At 41.3% G+C, this 16,928-nt stretch overlaps 1 protein-coding gene across 4 annotated transcripts in view; it reads left to right on the top strand.

Moving 5' to 3' along the window:
- Nucleotides 1-16,928, top strand: part of LOC122549069 (coiled-coil domain-containing protein 178) — a 388,456-nt gene that overhangs the window by 27,518 nt on the left and 344,010 nt on the right. For all 4 annotated transcript variants that reach the window (XM_043688277.1, XM_043688275.1, XM_043688278.1 and 1 more), the window contains one exon: nt 8,227-8,427. In XM_043688277.1, the coding sequence (XP_043544212.1) occupies nt 8,227-8,427 (201 nt within the window). The remainder of the gene's footprint in view (nt 1-8,226; nt 8,428-16,928) is intronic.

Here is a 16,928-nt window from a genome sequence, read left to right as displayed (position 1 = left end):
GTAGCTGTGTTGCAGTAGAAAACCTGCCTGCCAGAATGCTGATCCCTAACCTATTAAGGTGCAAACCGTCTCTCTTGTAGAATTTATGCTTACCACAAAATATACCCCAGTGATCCAAGAACTTAAATCCTTGCTTCCTACACCAGTTCCCCAACTACACGTTCAATTCCATTATCTTCCTGTTTCTGGCCACACCTGCCCGAGGAACTGGAAGCAAACTGGAGATAACCACCTTGGATGTCCCGCTTTTCAGCCTTCTTCCTAGTTCTCCGAAGTCCCGCTGTATTATGTTCCTTCTCTTCTTCCCGACATCATTTGTGCCGATATGTACCACCACCTCTGGTTCTTCACCCTCGACTTGAGGATTTCCTGCATTCTGTCCACGATCTCTTTCACCCTGGCACCAGGAAGGCAACACACCATCCTTAAATCCCGTCTGCTGCCACAAAAACCCCGGTCAGTTCCTCTCACGATGGAGTCCCCTATTACCACGGCTCTGTGCGATGTCCGACTCTTCCGCTCGGCCTCTGCGCCAACTTTTGATTGACAGACCTGGCCGCCTTGCGAACTGGCAGTGTCATCAGTCTCTACTGTTTCCAAAAGCTTCAACGTGTTCCTGACAGGTACTTCCGGGGTCTCTTGCACCTGTCTCCTCTCTGCCTTTCTCATCGTCTGCTCTCTTCTGCTCTCTTCTGGCATGATTGGTGTAATAACCTCGCTGAAGGTCTTGTCCAGAAAGATCTCGTTCTCTCGGGTGAGCCTAAGGTCCTCGAGTTCTTTTATCAGCGCTGCGATATGCTCAGTCAATAGCTGAATGTGCACACATTGTCCACACATATACGAGCCAGACAACCAGAGTAGTTGACCTCCCACATCAAGCACGTAAGGCACTGAAACAGCTGGGCAGTCATGTCTTCACCCTCTTCAACTGTGGCGTAATCACTTCACTCAACCCCCTTGTCAAAGACTCCTGAGCTGAAGCCTCACTCTTCGATCCGAACTTCCTTAGACCCTCTTTTTGTGGCAAGTCTGTGGACTCTTAATTTAGGTTAGAGGAGGAGGAGGGAGGGAGGGAGACCCTACTTTGTAGGACCTGGGGTTTAGAACACACCCCCTCTAATAGCAATCACTGACCTTCCCGACCGGCTTTGCGCTCCGCCTGAACTTCTGCTCAGCTCCCGCCGCTCTCTGCTGCGAAAAGACCGTTGGCGTCGAGGTAAGTTCTTTATATAGCAATCACTTAAATAGCAATCAGTAAAAAGGAAAAGGAGTGAAGTGGATCTATTAATAATGGATGAGATCATAGAGTCATAGAGATGTCCAGCATGGAAACAGACCCTTCGGTCTAACCCAATCTAGTCCCACCTGCCAGCACCTGGTCCATATCCCTCCAAACCCTTCCTATTCATAAACCCATCCAAATGCCTCTTAAATGCTGCAATTGTACCAGCCTCCAACACTTCCTCTGGCAGCTAATTCCATACCCGTACCACCTTCTGCATGAAATAGTTGTCCCGTAGGTCTCTTTTATATCTTTCCCTGTTCACCCTAAACCTATGCCCTCTAGTTCTGGACTCTCCGACCCCAGGGAAAAGGCTTTGCCTATTTACCCTATCCATGCCCCTCATAATTTTGTAAACCTCTATAAAGGTCACCCCTCAGCCTCCGATGCTCCAGGGAAAACAGCACCAGACTGTTCAGCCTCTCCCTATAGCTCAAATCCTCCAACCCTGGCAACATCCTTGTAAATCATTTCTGAATGCTTTCAAGTTTCACAACATCTTTCCAATAGGAAGGAGACCAGAATTGCACGCAATATTCCAATCGTGGCCTAACCAATGTCCTGTATAGCCACAACATGACCTCCCAACTCCTACACTAAATACTCTGACCAATAAAAGAAAGCATACCAAATACCTTCTTCACTATCCTATTTACCTGTGACTCCACTTTCAAGGAGCTATGAACCTGCACTCCAAGGTCTCTTTGTTCAGCAACACTCCCTCTGACCTTACCATTGAGTTTATAAGCCCTGCTAAGATTTGTTTTCTCAGAATGTAGCACCTCGCATTTATCTGAATTAAACTCCATTGGCCCATCTGGTCAAAATCCTGTTGTAATCTGAGGTAACCCGCTTCGCTGTCCACAACACCTCCAATTTTGGAGTGATCTGCAAACTTATTAACTGTACCTCTTATGCTCACATCCAAATCATTTATATCAATGACAAAAAGTAGAGGACCCAGCACCGATCCTTGTGGCACTCGGCTGGTCACAGGCCTCCAGTCTGAAAAACAACCCTCCACCATCACCCTCTGTCTTCTACCTTTGAGCCAGTTCTGTATTCAAATGGCTAGTTCTCCCTGTATTCCGTGAGATCTAACCTTGCTAATCAGTCTCCCATGGGGAACCTTGTCGAATGTCTTACTGGTCCATATAGATCACATCTACCGCTCTACCCTCATCAATCCTTTGTTACTTCCTCAAAAAACTCAATCAAGTTTGTGAGACATAATTTCCCACGCTCAAAACCATGTTTACTATCCCTAATCAGTCCTTGCCTTTCCAAATACATGTACATACTGTCCCTCAGGATTCCCTCCAACAACTTGCCCACCACCAACGTCGGGCTCACTGGTCTGTAGTTCCCTGGCTTGTCCTTACCACCACATTAGCCAATCTCCAGTCTTCCAGCACCTCACCTGTGACTATCGATGATACAATTATCTCAGCAAGAGACCCAGCAATCACTTCTCTAGCTTCCCATGGAGTTCTAGGGTACACCTGATCAGGTTCTGGGGATTTATCCACTTTTATGCATTTCAAGACACGCAGCACCTCCTCCTCTGCAATCTGGACAGTTTGCAAGATGTCACCATCTATTTCCCTACAGTCTATATCTTCCATCTCCTTTTCCACAGTAAATACTAATGCAAAATATTCCTTAGTATCTCCCCCATTTTCTGTGGCTCCACACAAAGGCCACCTTGCTGATCTTTGAGGGTCCCTATTCTCTCCCTAGTTACCCTTTTGACCTTAATGTATTTGTAAAAGCCCTTTGGATTCTCCTTAATTCTATTTGCCAAGGCTATCTCATGTCCCCTTTTGCCCTCCTGATTTCCCTCTTAAGTATACTCCTACTTCCCGAAGGGCCTGTTTCCACACTGTAGGTGATCTAATCTAAGGTGTGCTCCTGAGACTTAAGCACAGAATCAAAGCTGTGTTATGGTCCCAACTGATGGTTTTTACTGGGCAAGTTGGATCCCATGCTGATGTCATAGATCATCATGTCATACACTAATGTAGTGTACAAAATACCATGCAAGGACTGCACTAAACACTATATAGGACAAACAGGAAGACAGCTAACAATCCGCATACATGAACATCAACTAGCCACGAAACGACACGACCAGCTATCCTTAGTAGCCACACACGCAGACAACAAGCAACATGAATTCGACTGGGACAACACTACTATCATAGGGCAAGCCAGACAGAGAACAGCCAGGGAATCTTGGCACAAACTTTGAGGAATATACTTTCTCTGGATTCTCATTATCTCATTTCTGAAGGTTTTCCATTTTCCAGCCATCCCTTTACCTGCGAACATCTGCCCCCAATCAACTTTCGAAAGTTCTTGCCTAATACCGTCAAAATTGGCCTTTCTCCAATTTAGAACTTCAACTTTTAGATCTGGTCTATCCTTTTCTATCACCATTTTAAAACGAATAGAATTATGGTCGCTGGCCCCAAAGTGCCCCCCCCACTGACACCTCAGTCACCTGCCCTGCCTTATTTCCCAAGAGTAGGTCAAGTTTTGCACCTTCTCTAGTAAATTGTTTTGTACACACTTAACAAATTCCTCTCCATCTAAACCCTTAACACTTTGGCAGTCCCAGTCTATCACCCTATTATTCTTACAGATAGCTGAGATCTCCTTACAAGTTTGTTTCTCAATTTCCCTCTTGATTATTAGGGGGTTTATAATACAATCCCAATAAGGTTATCATCCCTTTCCTATTTCTCAGTTCCACCCATATAACTTCCCTGGATGTATTTCCAGGCATATTCTCCCTCAGCACAGCTGTCATGCTATCCCTTATCAAAAATGCCACCCCACCACCTCTCGCCTCCCTTTCTACCCTTCCTGTAGCATTTGTATCCTGGAACATTAAGCTGTCAGTCCTGCCCATCCCTGAGCCATATTTCTGTAATTGCTATGATCTCCCAGTCCCATGTTCCTAACCATGCCCTAAGTTCATCTGCCTTCCCCGTTAGGCCCCTTGCATTGAAATAAATGCAGTTTAATTTATTATTCCTACCTTGTCCCTGCCTGCCCTGACTGTTTGACCACCACCCCGCCCACCACCAACCTTACTAGTTTAAATTCTCCCGAGCAGCTCTTGCCAATTTCCCTGCCAGTATATTAGTCCCTTTCCAGTTTAGGTGCAATCCGTCCTTCTTGTACAGTTCACTTCTACCCCAAAAGACATTCCAATGATTCAAAAATGTGAATCCTTCCCCCGTATACCAGCTCCTCAGCCATGCGTTCATCTGCTGTATCCTCCTATTCCTGCCCTCACTAGCTCGTGGCACAGGGAGTAATCCAGATATTGCTACTCTTGAGGAGCTCCTTTTTAAAATTCATGCCTAACTGTCTGTAATCTCCTTTCAGCATCTCAACCTTTTCCCTTCCTATGTCGTTGGTTCCAATGTGGACAATGACCTCTTGCTGGCCCCTCTCCCCCGTGAGAACGTCCTGCACCCTTTCTAAGACATCCTTGATCCTGGCATCTGGGAAGCAACACACCATTCTGCTTTTTCACTGCTGGCCACAGAAATGTCTGTCTGTACCTTGAACTAGAGAATCCCTTAACACAATTGATCTCCTGGAAGCTGACGTACCCCCAGTTGCATTAGAGCTCGCCTCCATACCAGAAACTTGGCTGTTCGTGCTACGTTCCCCTGAGAATTCATCACCCCCAAATTTTCCAAAATAGCATACCTGTTTGAAATGGGTATATCCATAGAAGACTCCTGCACTAGCTGCCTACCACACTCATACTTTTTCTGGAGTTAACCCATCTGTGTGACTGTATCTGAGACCTCCCCCCCCCCCCCCCCCATTGCTTCTCACTGTCTCTCCAACCAATCCATTTGATCTGATAAGATTCGCAGCCAGCAGCATTTATGGCAGATATAATCCGCAGTAACCCTTAAACTCGCTTTAAACTCCCACATCTGACAAGAAGTACATATCACTGCAAAGGCTGTTTTTGCTCCTTCACAATCTACAGACCCAGAAAATAACACCATTTTATTCCTCTACAAACGCCCCAGGTTAAATTAATAGTTATGTCTTATATTTGAAGTTTAATCAAGAGACATATGTCCAAAAATATATAATCAAGAAAGAATCTACTCTACTCACTACTGCAGATTCTCTGTAGGCGACACTTAAAACAACGATTAACTTAATCTGATTCTGTGCTGTGAACTTCGCCCAACACTTCCTCCAAGATCAGTTATGAATTTCATTGTTTGATAATTTTCCCAGATGCATTCCGATGTCCAACAATACATGAATTCAAACAGCAAAGGCAGTAACTGTGTGATCTACATATGTATAAAATCGCTTTGAATATAAAATAAAACAATGGAAATAAATGATTTGGTATTGCATAGCACCACTAATAGTAGAAAGAGTAGATATCAAGCAATTATGGAAGCTTGCAAGAAAAGTAGTGCAATAATCATGTAGGACTTTAATATTCAAATGAATTGAACAAATCAAATTGGGAATGGTAACTGGAGAATGAGTTCATAATACATTTGGGATAATTTCTTCGAACAGTACATTTTGGAACAGATATTTTGGAACTGGTAGTATATAAGCAGACAATTTATCAAATACCTCAGCATAAAGGATCCTGTCGGCAAGAATGTTTGTAACATTAAAATTTCACATTCGGGCTGTAACTAGTGTCTTAAACCATTTTTAACGATATGAAGACTGTTGACGAAAGTAGATTTGGGAAAATAGTTTAAAACAGAAGACGGTAAAGCAATAGTGGTAGAAAATTAAGGAGCTAATTCATAACAAAATTATAGTTTCATTCAGGAGGAAAGGTGCAGAAAGGTGTACTCTCATTGCTAATGAAAGAAGTTGAGAGTGACAGTAAAAGTGCGCAATTCTGTAAAGATTATTTGTACGATAGAAGTTTAGTGAAGTTTCAGAAACCAGCAAAGGATGATTTAAGACCATCAAAACAGGAGAAATTTGAGAAAGAGAGAATACTGGCTAGAAATAACACAAAGGTAAAGCCTCTACATGCTTCTGCATCTGAGCGATTTAAAGATATGTTAAACACTTTTAAATTTGCTACATTGTAGATTAAGAGCCAGGATATGTGATTATGTTTAGGTGTCATTTAAATACGTAAGAACTAAAGCAGAAGTAATCAATTCAGCCCCTCAAGCCTGCTCTGCCATTTAATATAGTCATTGCTGAGCTCATCTTCTCTTCAAATCCACTTTACTTCTCCATAATTTTTTACTTTTGTTTATTGTTTATTTGAGCAAGACTTAAAATGGAAAAGATAAGTCACATCACTAATTATGAAATGCCCATTGTATAGCCATTAATGATGAACTGATGGACAAACAGGCAGAAAACTAGCCACTAGGATACATGAACATCGACTAGCCACAAAACGACATGACCCACTCTCACTAGTATTCTTACATACGGATGAGGAAGGACACCACTTCGACTGGAACAAACATCCATCCCAGGACAAGCCAATCAGAGACACACATGAGAATTCCTAGAAGTATGACATTCTAACCGGAACTCTATCAACAAACACATTGACTTGGATCTCATCTATCACTCCCTGAGAAAAAGAACAGGAAATGGTATCACCATAGGAAATTATGTCACCACAGGAAACGACATCACCAACCCAAGAATCGCAAACATATAAATAGAAAGCGAGCTACACTACAGTGCTTCATTTGGAGGCTTACCTACTATGGTGACGAAACGTCTGAAAATGAACCTTCCAGCTCAGCGAGTAAACCTACATCCAGAATAACTGATGAACTGTTGGAATCAAAAGGATTGATGTTGGAAAGATTTACCATTGAGAGATTTACAAATTCTGATTTAAGTTCTGGCCAACATCATAAACTTGGCTGGAATTCAGAGTATAATTTCTGTGATTGAAGATGGTACTAGAGTATTAATCAGTACTGCCATGCAGATACCTGAGGCATTGATGCTTCAGAATTTTCAAGATACATTGCAGAAGATCACCAAGGATCCTTTGACAATACTTTCCAGACGTGACCATTGCTACCTAAAAGGAAAAGAAAAGCATTCACATGTAAACACCACTACCTATAAGTTCCTCTCCGAACCAGTCACTGTGCTAACTTGGAGCTATAGCGCTGTTTCTTCACTGACAGTGTCAAAATCCTGGAACTTCTTTCCTAACAGCAATGTTAGTGTCTCCAGACCAAATTTAATGCAGGTATTCAAGAAGGCAGCTCACTACCATATTCTCAGAGCATTGAGGGATGCCTAATAAATGCTGGCCCAGCCAAGATCTCACAAATGAAGTTTAAAAAAAAGATTTGGAGATGCCAGTGTTGGACTGGAGTGTACAAAATTAAAAATCACACAGCTCTAGGTCATAGTCCAACAGGTTTAATTGGAAGCACTAGCTTTCGGAGCGCTGCTCCTACAACCACTTGATGAAGGAGCAGCACTCCGAAAGCTAGTGCTTCCAATTAAACCTGTTGGATTATAACTTGGTGTTACTTAGTCACTTTACAAACCTTTGGGGTATAGAGAATGAGATAAGAGTAGTTAGTATTTGGTAGATGGAAATCTGAATTGTGCTCCTACAACCACTTGATGAAGGAGCAGCACTCCGAAAGCTAGTGCTTCCAATTAAACCTGTTGGATTATAACTTGGTGTTGTGTGATTTAAAAAAAAAAGATTTTGGTTACTTAGTCACTTTACAAACCTTTGGGGTATAGAGAATGAGATAAGAGTAGTTGGTATTTGGTAGATGGAAATCTGAATTGTAAAGTTAATTTTAATTAATTGTTTGTTTATGTGAGTCAATTGTTTTTTTATGTATTTTACCACTTTAGTTATTTATTTTCTCAAAACTGATTCCTTGCAATTGATGCTGTCTGCTTTTATATGGTAGATGAACAAACCACGGATTTGCAAAAAGAAGTAAGGGCTGTGCTCTCTGAGATCATTGGCTTGATGGAGGAACTTAAAACTGAATGCGAAAAGGCAAATCATGCTTTAAAAGCAGAAAGAGAACGGGTAACAATGCTTGGGAATAAGATTGATCAACTTTCACTCTGGTGGCTGCATGAATTTCCTGAAGCTGTACAGAAAGGTATGAAAATTAGTTTTTTAAATAAAATGAAAAAAAAACCTATCTGTTTTGTTTGGAAAATTGGTTAGTATAGTTCGCAAGTTTGTGATGCAGTGTAATGGCAACAATATGGATTCTATTATCGCACCAGCTGAGGCTACTATGAAGGATATTCCTTCTCAACCTCTTCCCTTGCTTGAGGGGTAGAGACCATCAGGTTAAACTACTACCAGTGGTCTCTCTGTAAAGAGACAGTAGCCATATGGTTCACTGGGGCTGTGGCAGCTACTTACTACTTAATTGATTCAAAAATTATTAACTCTGTAGGAAGCTAAAAATATTCCATCATATGATTATGCAATTATTTAGGTTAGAATAAATTAAAATTTAAAGTAAAAGTTTAATGAATTCCATCTTTTTAGGAAAATAACTTGAGTTTTCAAGAATAAAACAAAGAACTGTGGCTGTTGAAAATCTAAACTAAAACTGAAATTATAAGAAAAACACAGCATACCTGGCAGCATCTGTGGTGAGAAAGCAGAGTTAATATTTTGATTCCAGTGCTATCTTCAGAACATGCTTTCTTTCTACAGATGCTGCCAGACGTGTTGAGTTTCTTCAGCAATTTCTATTTTTGTTTCATTTCCTAGAACCTGGTAACATTCTCAGTCTATCCCATTTTAATGAACAAAAACAACATATACTTCTGTAGAACTTTGCCTGGTCTCAGAACATCTCTGCCTTTATTCCCGATGAAGGGCTTTTGTCCGAAACGTCGATTTTGCTGCTCGTCGGATGCTGCCTGAATTGCTGTGCTCTTCCAGCACCACTGATCCAGAATCTGGTTTCCAGCATCTGCAGTCATTGTTTTCACCTCCGAACATCCCAAAGCAATGTGCAACTAATGAGTTACATTCATTATTGTTTTGAATGAAAACGAGACAGCTAATTTGCAGGCAACAAAGCTCTTAGTGAGACAAATAGCTAGGATTTCCTACAATTTATGATTAAATATTGGCTGGGACTTTAGAGGACATAAAAATGTTCTCTGAAAAATGCTGTTATAATGGTTAGAGAGAATAAAGAATTATCTCAAAGAAAACTGCAGTCTGTTTTATATTTTTTGGTCTAAACACTTTCTTTTAAAAATCTGCAATCTTGCTGGACTCATTAAAATGGCTGAGGATGATCACTCTATCGTGTTTCCTGAAGCTTCTGACTCTCCTGAATTGCATAGATATTCCAGCTGAAGCTGACACAAAGGACTTGGAAATGAGCCATCTGCTTCCAGTCAGCTCTGGACAAAGGAAAACATCAAGACACATTATGCTAAAATGAGTGCTAATATCTTTTACAGTTACCAAGTCACCTTGCATTGAAATTCTAATGGAGGTACACTATTAGCTTAACAGCCTTCCAATTAGCCCACCAAAGTGGGTCATCAGTCACTGAAATGCCTGTTTCTGTCACATAATTTGGAACTAGTTGAATTGCTTAAGTTACAGTTCTAGGATTCTCAAACCATTGGCAATTTGACGTCCAATAGACACTGCGCTGAGTTTGCAGCCTGTTTGGACTTTCCTCTGTTTCCAAGTTGCTGACTGGGAAGAAGCCCACATTTTTACTGCAAGAAGGAAAAGGAATGGGTACAGCACATTGAGGAAGCTATTATTGGACACTGACCTTCAAGAGATTGTAATTCACATGAGCTGACATTTCTAATGCCTTTGGATTTAGAAAAACTTCTAATTTACAACCACTCTCCTCTCTTGTCTTTAACTTTAATCTTGTGTTATGGACCAGACAAGATCCCCTAAATATATTTTAAGAAGGTAGCCTAGGTCCTAGCTTTTTCTTATTTTAAAGGTAGATGTGAAGTGCCATGTTCTAGATGTGATGGAACTGGTCAGACTACTCAATGCTAAGCAAAACACAATTTATTTAAACACTGTATAAACAAAAGAAAGAGGAATTTAGAATCCCTTAACTATTGGAAAGCTTAACTGAAAATGGACACAGTACCTCTTATTAATTAACTTTTCCAATGTAGTAACATTCTATAAGCACACCTCTTGGCAAAAAAGCAAATTCAGACACAGATTCTCACATTCAGTTCTCCAATCCAGGAGGAAAAAGCATTAAGAAAATTTGGAGAAAGGAGCAGCTAGTAGACATTCACTGATTCTTCCACCTCTTTTGAGACCTCAAAAGCTTTTGCTGTTACTGAAGAAACCTGAAGAATGGGAAAGCCTGGTCTATGAGAGCTGGCCCCACTTAGGCTGCTTCCATTATTCCAACTAATCCAAAGCCTTTCAAATTATTTGCTATCTCAAAGATACTCGAAACCTCTGCATTAGAACTTCTCTTCAAAAAATGGGCAAAATAAGCTCTTAAAGTGACAGCATCATCATACAGAGGACCTTGATTATCCGACATTCGATTAATCTCATTTCTGATTATCCAAGCAAGATCGCAAGGTCCCGATGTTTGGCTAACTGCTATCCAACATTCAAGTATCCGATTAACCAAGCGAAATATGCCCTGCCCGTGTCCTTTGGATAATCAAGGTTCCTCTGTACTTGTGTGCGTGGATGAAAAAGTGATGCAATTTGCTTGTGATCTACATGAAACACAGAAATGTAAAAATAGGAGCAGCAGCTGGCCATTCACTCCTTTGACCCTGCGCCACCATTCATTGTGGTCATGGCTAATCATCCTACTCAATTGCCTGTTCCTGCTTTTTCCCCATATCATTTGAACTTTTAGCTCCAAGAACTATATCCAACTCCTTGAAATCATACAATGTTTTGGTCTTGACTGCTTTCTGTAGTAGAGAATTCTACAGACTTATCACTCTCCAGATAAAAATAAATTCTCCTAATTTCAGTGCTAAATGGTTTGTTCCACATTCTTAGACTGTGATCCTGGTTCTGGATTCTCCAGTCATTGGGAACTGCGCTTGCATTGTTTTGCTCCTGTATCGAAATCCTCTTGCTATGAAGGCCAACATATCTGCACCTGCACCTGCAGCTGTCCGCTGTACCTGCATGCATACCTTTAGTGACTGGTGAACTAGGACACCCAAGTCTCATTGTACATTTCCCTCTCTTAGTTTATGGTTATTTATGTAATGAACTGCCTTACTGTTTTTTGCTCCCAAAGTAGATAACCTCATTTATCCACTTTATTTTGCATCTGACATGTGTTTGCCCATCCATTCAGTATGTCCAAATCAGACTGAAACATTTCTGCATCCTACTCACAGCTCATCCTCCAGCCAGTTTGTGCCATCTGCAGATGTTGAGATGTACATTTGGTTCCCTCATCTTTCCGTTATCCCAGTCATTAATATATGTTGTGAATAACTGTTGTCACTGTGGTACCTCACCAGTCAAAAAAAAAACATTTATTCTTAGTCTTTGTTTCCTGGCTGCCAACAAGTACTTTTTATCCATTTCAATGCACTCTCCCCAATCCCACATGCTTTAATCTTGCACACTAATCTCTTATCTCGGACTTTGACACCAGCTTTCTAAAAAAATTAAATAACTGACATTCACTCATTCTGCCTTATCAATTTTGAATTACGTCCTCGAAGAATTTCAGGTTTGTCAAGCGCAATTTTCCTTTCATAAATTCCTGTTGTCCCGGTACGATCCTGCCACCATATTCAAAATGCTCAGCTATTAAATCTTCTATAATTGTCCAGCATCTTCTCCACTGCTGAAGTCTGATTGGTCTAATATTCCTGGTTTTCTCTCTGCCTCCATTCATAAATAGAGGTGTTACATTAGCTATACTCCAATAGAGGAACTGTTCTAGGGTGTATACAATCTTGGAAGAGGATCACCAATGCATCCACTATTTCTAGGGCAACTTCCTTCAACACTCTGGGGTGTATGTTATCAGATACTGGGGATTTAGCTGCATTCAATCCCATCAATTTCCACAACACACTTTCCATCATAATACTGATTTCATTCAGTTCCTCCCCCTCTCTAAACCCTATATTTTCTAGCATTTCATTTGTGTCCTCCTTTGTGAACACAGAACCAAAGTATGTACTTAGTTGGTCACCCATCTCTTTGTTTCCCATTACAAATTCTCCTATTTCCGGCTGTAAGGGACCTGCATTTGTCTTCACTAATCGTTTTTTCTTCACGTACCTATATGGTTTATCATGTGTTAATCAATCTTATCTGATGTCATTTTAATGGATTATGCTGTAGATTTATTTCAAAAATTAAAGTTCAAAAACCTGGGTTCAGGGAGCACCCTTTGGCTATCTTGGTAAGGGATGGGAGTGAAAAGGGAAAGAAGAAAATTAAATGATACCCTGCTGCCTTGGGTTTTAGTGGGAAAAGCAGTCACAGTTTAAATTCACCTCCTTTGCGGCACTGTGATTTTTACGTTAATCTGATTCCATATCCATTATGCTGTTACCGTGCCCACCAAGTAGATGATTTCTATCACACCCAAGAATTAATCAGCAGTATGTCTAATTGAGGTATTTGGAGCTAAACAGAGTAACATCAAATAAGTAAGTCAAAATGTAGTAATGAGGTCCTTCTGATTAATTCCTCCATTACCTCAGAGCACAGTATCTTTTAATTGTATAGAAGCCTGACAGTGCAAAAAGAGACCATTTGGTCCATTGAGTCTGCTCTGACCTTCCAGCAAACAATTCCCTTCTTCCTCAGGAAACTAGATGGCACCAATTCCCAACATAAATGTCAAGAGAAGTTACTTGATGACACAATTCATTGCTTACTTTTCCAGACCTTCTTCGAGCTCGACTCATCACGTTTCACTGCATACACTATGGACATTGACATCTGCCACCTTCCTTCACGCAAATCGGCATTGTCAAACTGCCAGTTTCACCACATAGCTTTCAGAACAACTTTTACCCCACTTTAGCTCTACAGGACATTACTTTTGAGTTCTTGGACACTTATGCAGTACATGCTCCTGCCAGGTTGCTTTACATGCATGGAAGTGTACACATCTCATGCATCTAAGTCTTTTAGCTTGCTTTATTATTGCTTATCACTGCACTGAATTCAAGGGTTCCAGCTCCCCTGGCTTGGGTTGCTTTTTGTTGCATAGGCTCTCCAGCTATTGTACAGGCTGCCAACATTTTAGCTTTCATCATTTAGTGCAGGAGACTTTTTATTTTTCAGGGCAATGAGCAGTATGACATGTTGCTGCATGGCAGCAGCTATTTTAAGGTTCCACCTATTGCATGTGCCAGTAACTGCAGCAAATGCATAACAATTTCCTTGGTGTATATGCAATGTCTGTAAGTCAAAGCGGCCAGTCCTTAGTGGAGAGAAGGAGGGCTATGGTTAGTCAGAGAGTATGGCCACAGTCAAGCAAGAGGCTCATTCGGTCTTAGTCCAGGGGGTTTGCCACTGTCAGTCAGGCATGTGATCCAACCAGAATCCAGGACACTGTGTTCTTAAGGTTTGGTGATTGGGCTTGAACTGCAGGGTGCTTTGAAGACATCTGTCTAGAAGCTGCCTGCTTAATTGAGATTGTCCTCCCAAGTTAGTTGGATCATGATCAGTCCTGGTATTTTGGTTTTAATGGTCAGCCTGCTGATCAGAAGCAGTCCATGCAGTTTTAAGGAAAATGTCATGCTCAAATCTGAGGTCAGGATTCACTGGTCTGAGTTGCTGAGGAAATGATCATGGTAAAAGGCAGGCAGATCGAGATAGAACAGTGGGACCAACAGAGTAAAGGGACAGGTCAGGAATATGCCAAGGAGTTGGAAATTTGACAATTCACAATTACCTTGACTTCTCTGAGGATAGTGATTGGGTAAGGAGGATATGGTAATTCACAAAGTCATGAGCTCTGCTTAAATAGGGAATATTAATAGTTAAGCAAAAGGCCTGAATAAAGTGGGAGAGGCTGAAAGCTTATCCGGAATGCAGGGACAGTAACACAAGGGAATATGAGGATGGTGGGAGGGAATCATCATTTGTCTCAGACAGGGCCTGCTACTCCCTTGCAAGGACTTTGGTATCATCACATCAACACTACAGAATAAAGAGTTCAAAATGGCTGCTACTTTATCCTGAGGGACAGAGTAAGTTACTGTTTTTCTGTTTGGAGACAGAATGCAATGAATGATAAGTTTGAACCTGCTAGAGAAGTATTAATTATAAAATCACTGAGTAGCACAATACCCATCTATCATCAAACTGGGTTGAATTGCAAGGTAATTGTATTGGTCTACAAGTTCCCTTCCAGGCGACTCACCATCCTGACTTGGAAATATATTATTGCTCTTCACTGTTGCTGGGTCAAAATCCTGGAACCCTGTCTCTCGTAGCATTATGGATGCACTCTTGTCAAATAGACTGCAGTGATTCAAGAAAACAACTTACTATTACCTTCTCAAGGGTATGTAGAAATGGGCAATTAATGCAAGCCTATGCCCCAAAGCCCACATCCTCTGAATGATTATGAAAAATTACCATTTCAAATTATATGCTCATTGCAATCAAAACTGCTACTTGCTTTACATTAATTAGCCCTGTCATGTCAGATATGCAAAGCAATGCACAATGCAGACATATGCTTAAAAGCTTCATCTGGCTTTGCCATTTCTTTTATTACTTTACATATCTGACACTAGAACTCTGAGTTGCAACTATCTCACACCTAACTATAAGTATGTGGTGACATAGTTTCTGATGGTATAAGGTGGCTTTATTTTTGGAGGGATGCTATCACGATGAAGTGCTTGAGTTTAACTCCATGTAGAATTTGCATTTTTGTTCTGCAACATGGCATCTGCATAAGGTTACACAGCTTCAAGCTCCTTATAAAGGCATGACATTGACCTCCTTGCAAAGTCAAGACCTCCATGCTACAATGTATGAGACCATAACCTCTCACTTCATTGTGATTGTGAAGGATCAGGAATGCGTTTGCTGATGGGCTTTTCTACTTTTGACATTCCCCGCAGACAATCTGATCAGTCGTTTAAGGTGGAACCATCACTGTTAAGGATTCATTGCCACCTTGTTGAAAATCTGATAGCATCGAATAAGATATCGATTTGACTGTCATCATTAAGCCTGTAACAACAGGAACCTCTAGTGACTGCTGCAGTCTCATGAGGGAAAGCCAGCAACTGAAGATCCCCCCCCAAGGAGTGGAGGAGATGCCCTGGATGCAGACAAAGTGAGAATGCAGGATGCAGTTTGAGACAGTGACCTGGAGCTACATCCAAGAGAACACTATAGACCTCAGCACCGTCAAGCTTGAGAGGTCAGCCAGAACATTGTTGAAAGCTACTTTCTGGAAGAATAAGCAAGAGTTTAGTTTTCCTTTTCATTTGGTCTATAACCAACAGAGAGTAATATAATTAGTTTCTCCTCAGTCTGCAGTATATGTTTACAGTACCTAATTTGTTTTTTTTTCACTGCCTAAACTTTTCTGATGAATATTATGAATGCTTGGTTATTCATATGATTGTAAGTGTGGTATCTTCAGCTGATCCCAACCTAGTGTTTGCAGTTCACAGGTGCTTGTTACCATTTAGAAGATAGCCGCAGTCTGTGAAACAAGTAGCCGTGCTGAGGTTGGGTAATTTTTAAGGCTTTGGGAAGTGTCTGGAATCCAAGTGTTATGCAGTACAATCCTCATGATACACAGCAGATTGAGAGCAATTGTGAAGCACTGTCTTTAGTGCCTTCCATCATCAGTTGTCCTCCAGTATTTCAGAGTTTGCATAGTTTACTAAATTGCCCTGAAATGCTTGAAGACCCTGTGGGACAGTGTTTAACTAGAGAGATGCATTGCTTTGTGCACCTTCTTTCACCATTGTTAGGTGAGTTATGAGTAATATGGTGGAGAGTGGAGGTGCAAATTTCCTATTGTACACCACTCAACCATGACTGGCTTTGCACTCCCTTGAAAAGCTGGATTGCAGTATTGTTTGTAGAGATGTATGGTATTGGCACTGATTCTGTTCTGTCACTCAGAGGATGGATGTAAGTGTGGATGGAGCTATTTAGGGCAGAGCCCACCACAATCGCTGCACATTGCACTTTAATTTGGACTTTAATATAAGTAATGCTGCAGTCATCAGTGTCATGGTGCAAAGAGCTCTGATGTCTGAGGCTTTCTGCATGTAATTAATATGTTGTTACCAAGAAGTGAGCAACTTTTCTCGATGACAGCTTCTTTCATCCTTTAGAATGTCTGAAGATGCTGTTCATATGTCAAATAAGTGACTCCCACAGCTACCTAGATTACACCTCCTCCCACCCAGCCCCCTGTAAAAACACCATAAACTGACCGACTCCCACAGCTACCTAGACTACACCTCCTCCCACCCAGCCCCCTGTAAAAACACCATCCCATATTCCCAATTCCTTTGCCTCCACCGCATCTGCTCCCAGGAGGACCAGTTCCCAACACCATACAACCCAGATGGCCTCCTTCTTCAAAGACCGCAATTTCCCCCCTAGACGTGGTCGACGATGCTCTCCACCGCATCTCCT

This window comes from Chiloscyllium plagiosum, chromosome 4, assembly GCF_004010195.1.
Source record: "Chiloscyllium plagiosum isolate BGI_BamShark_2017 chromosome 4, ASM401019v2, whole genome shotgun sequence".
Taxonomy (NCBI): domain Eukaryota; kingdom Metazoa; phylum Chordata; class Chondrichthyes; order Orectolobiformes; family Hemiscylliidae; genus Chiloscyllium; species Chiloscyllium plagiosum.
The sequence above is the reverse complement of the archived record's forward strand: the minus strand, read 5'-3'. Positions and strand labels throughout refer to the sequence as shown.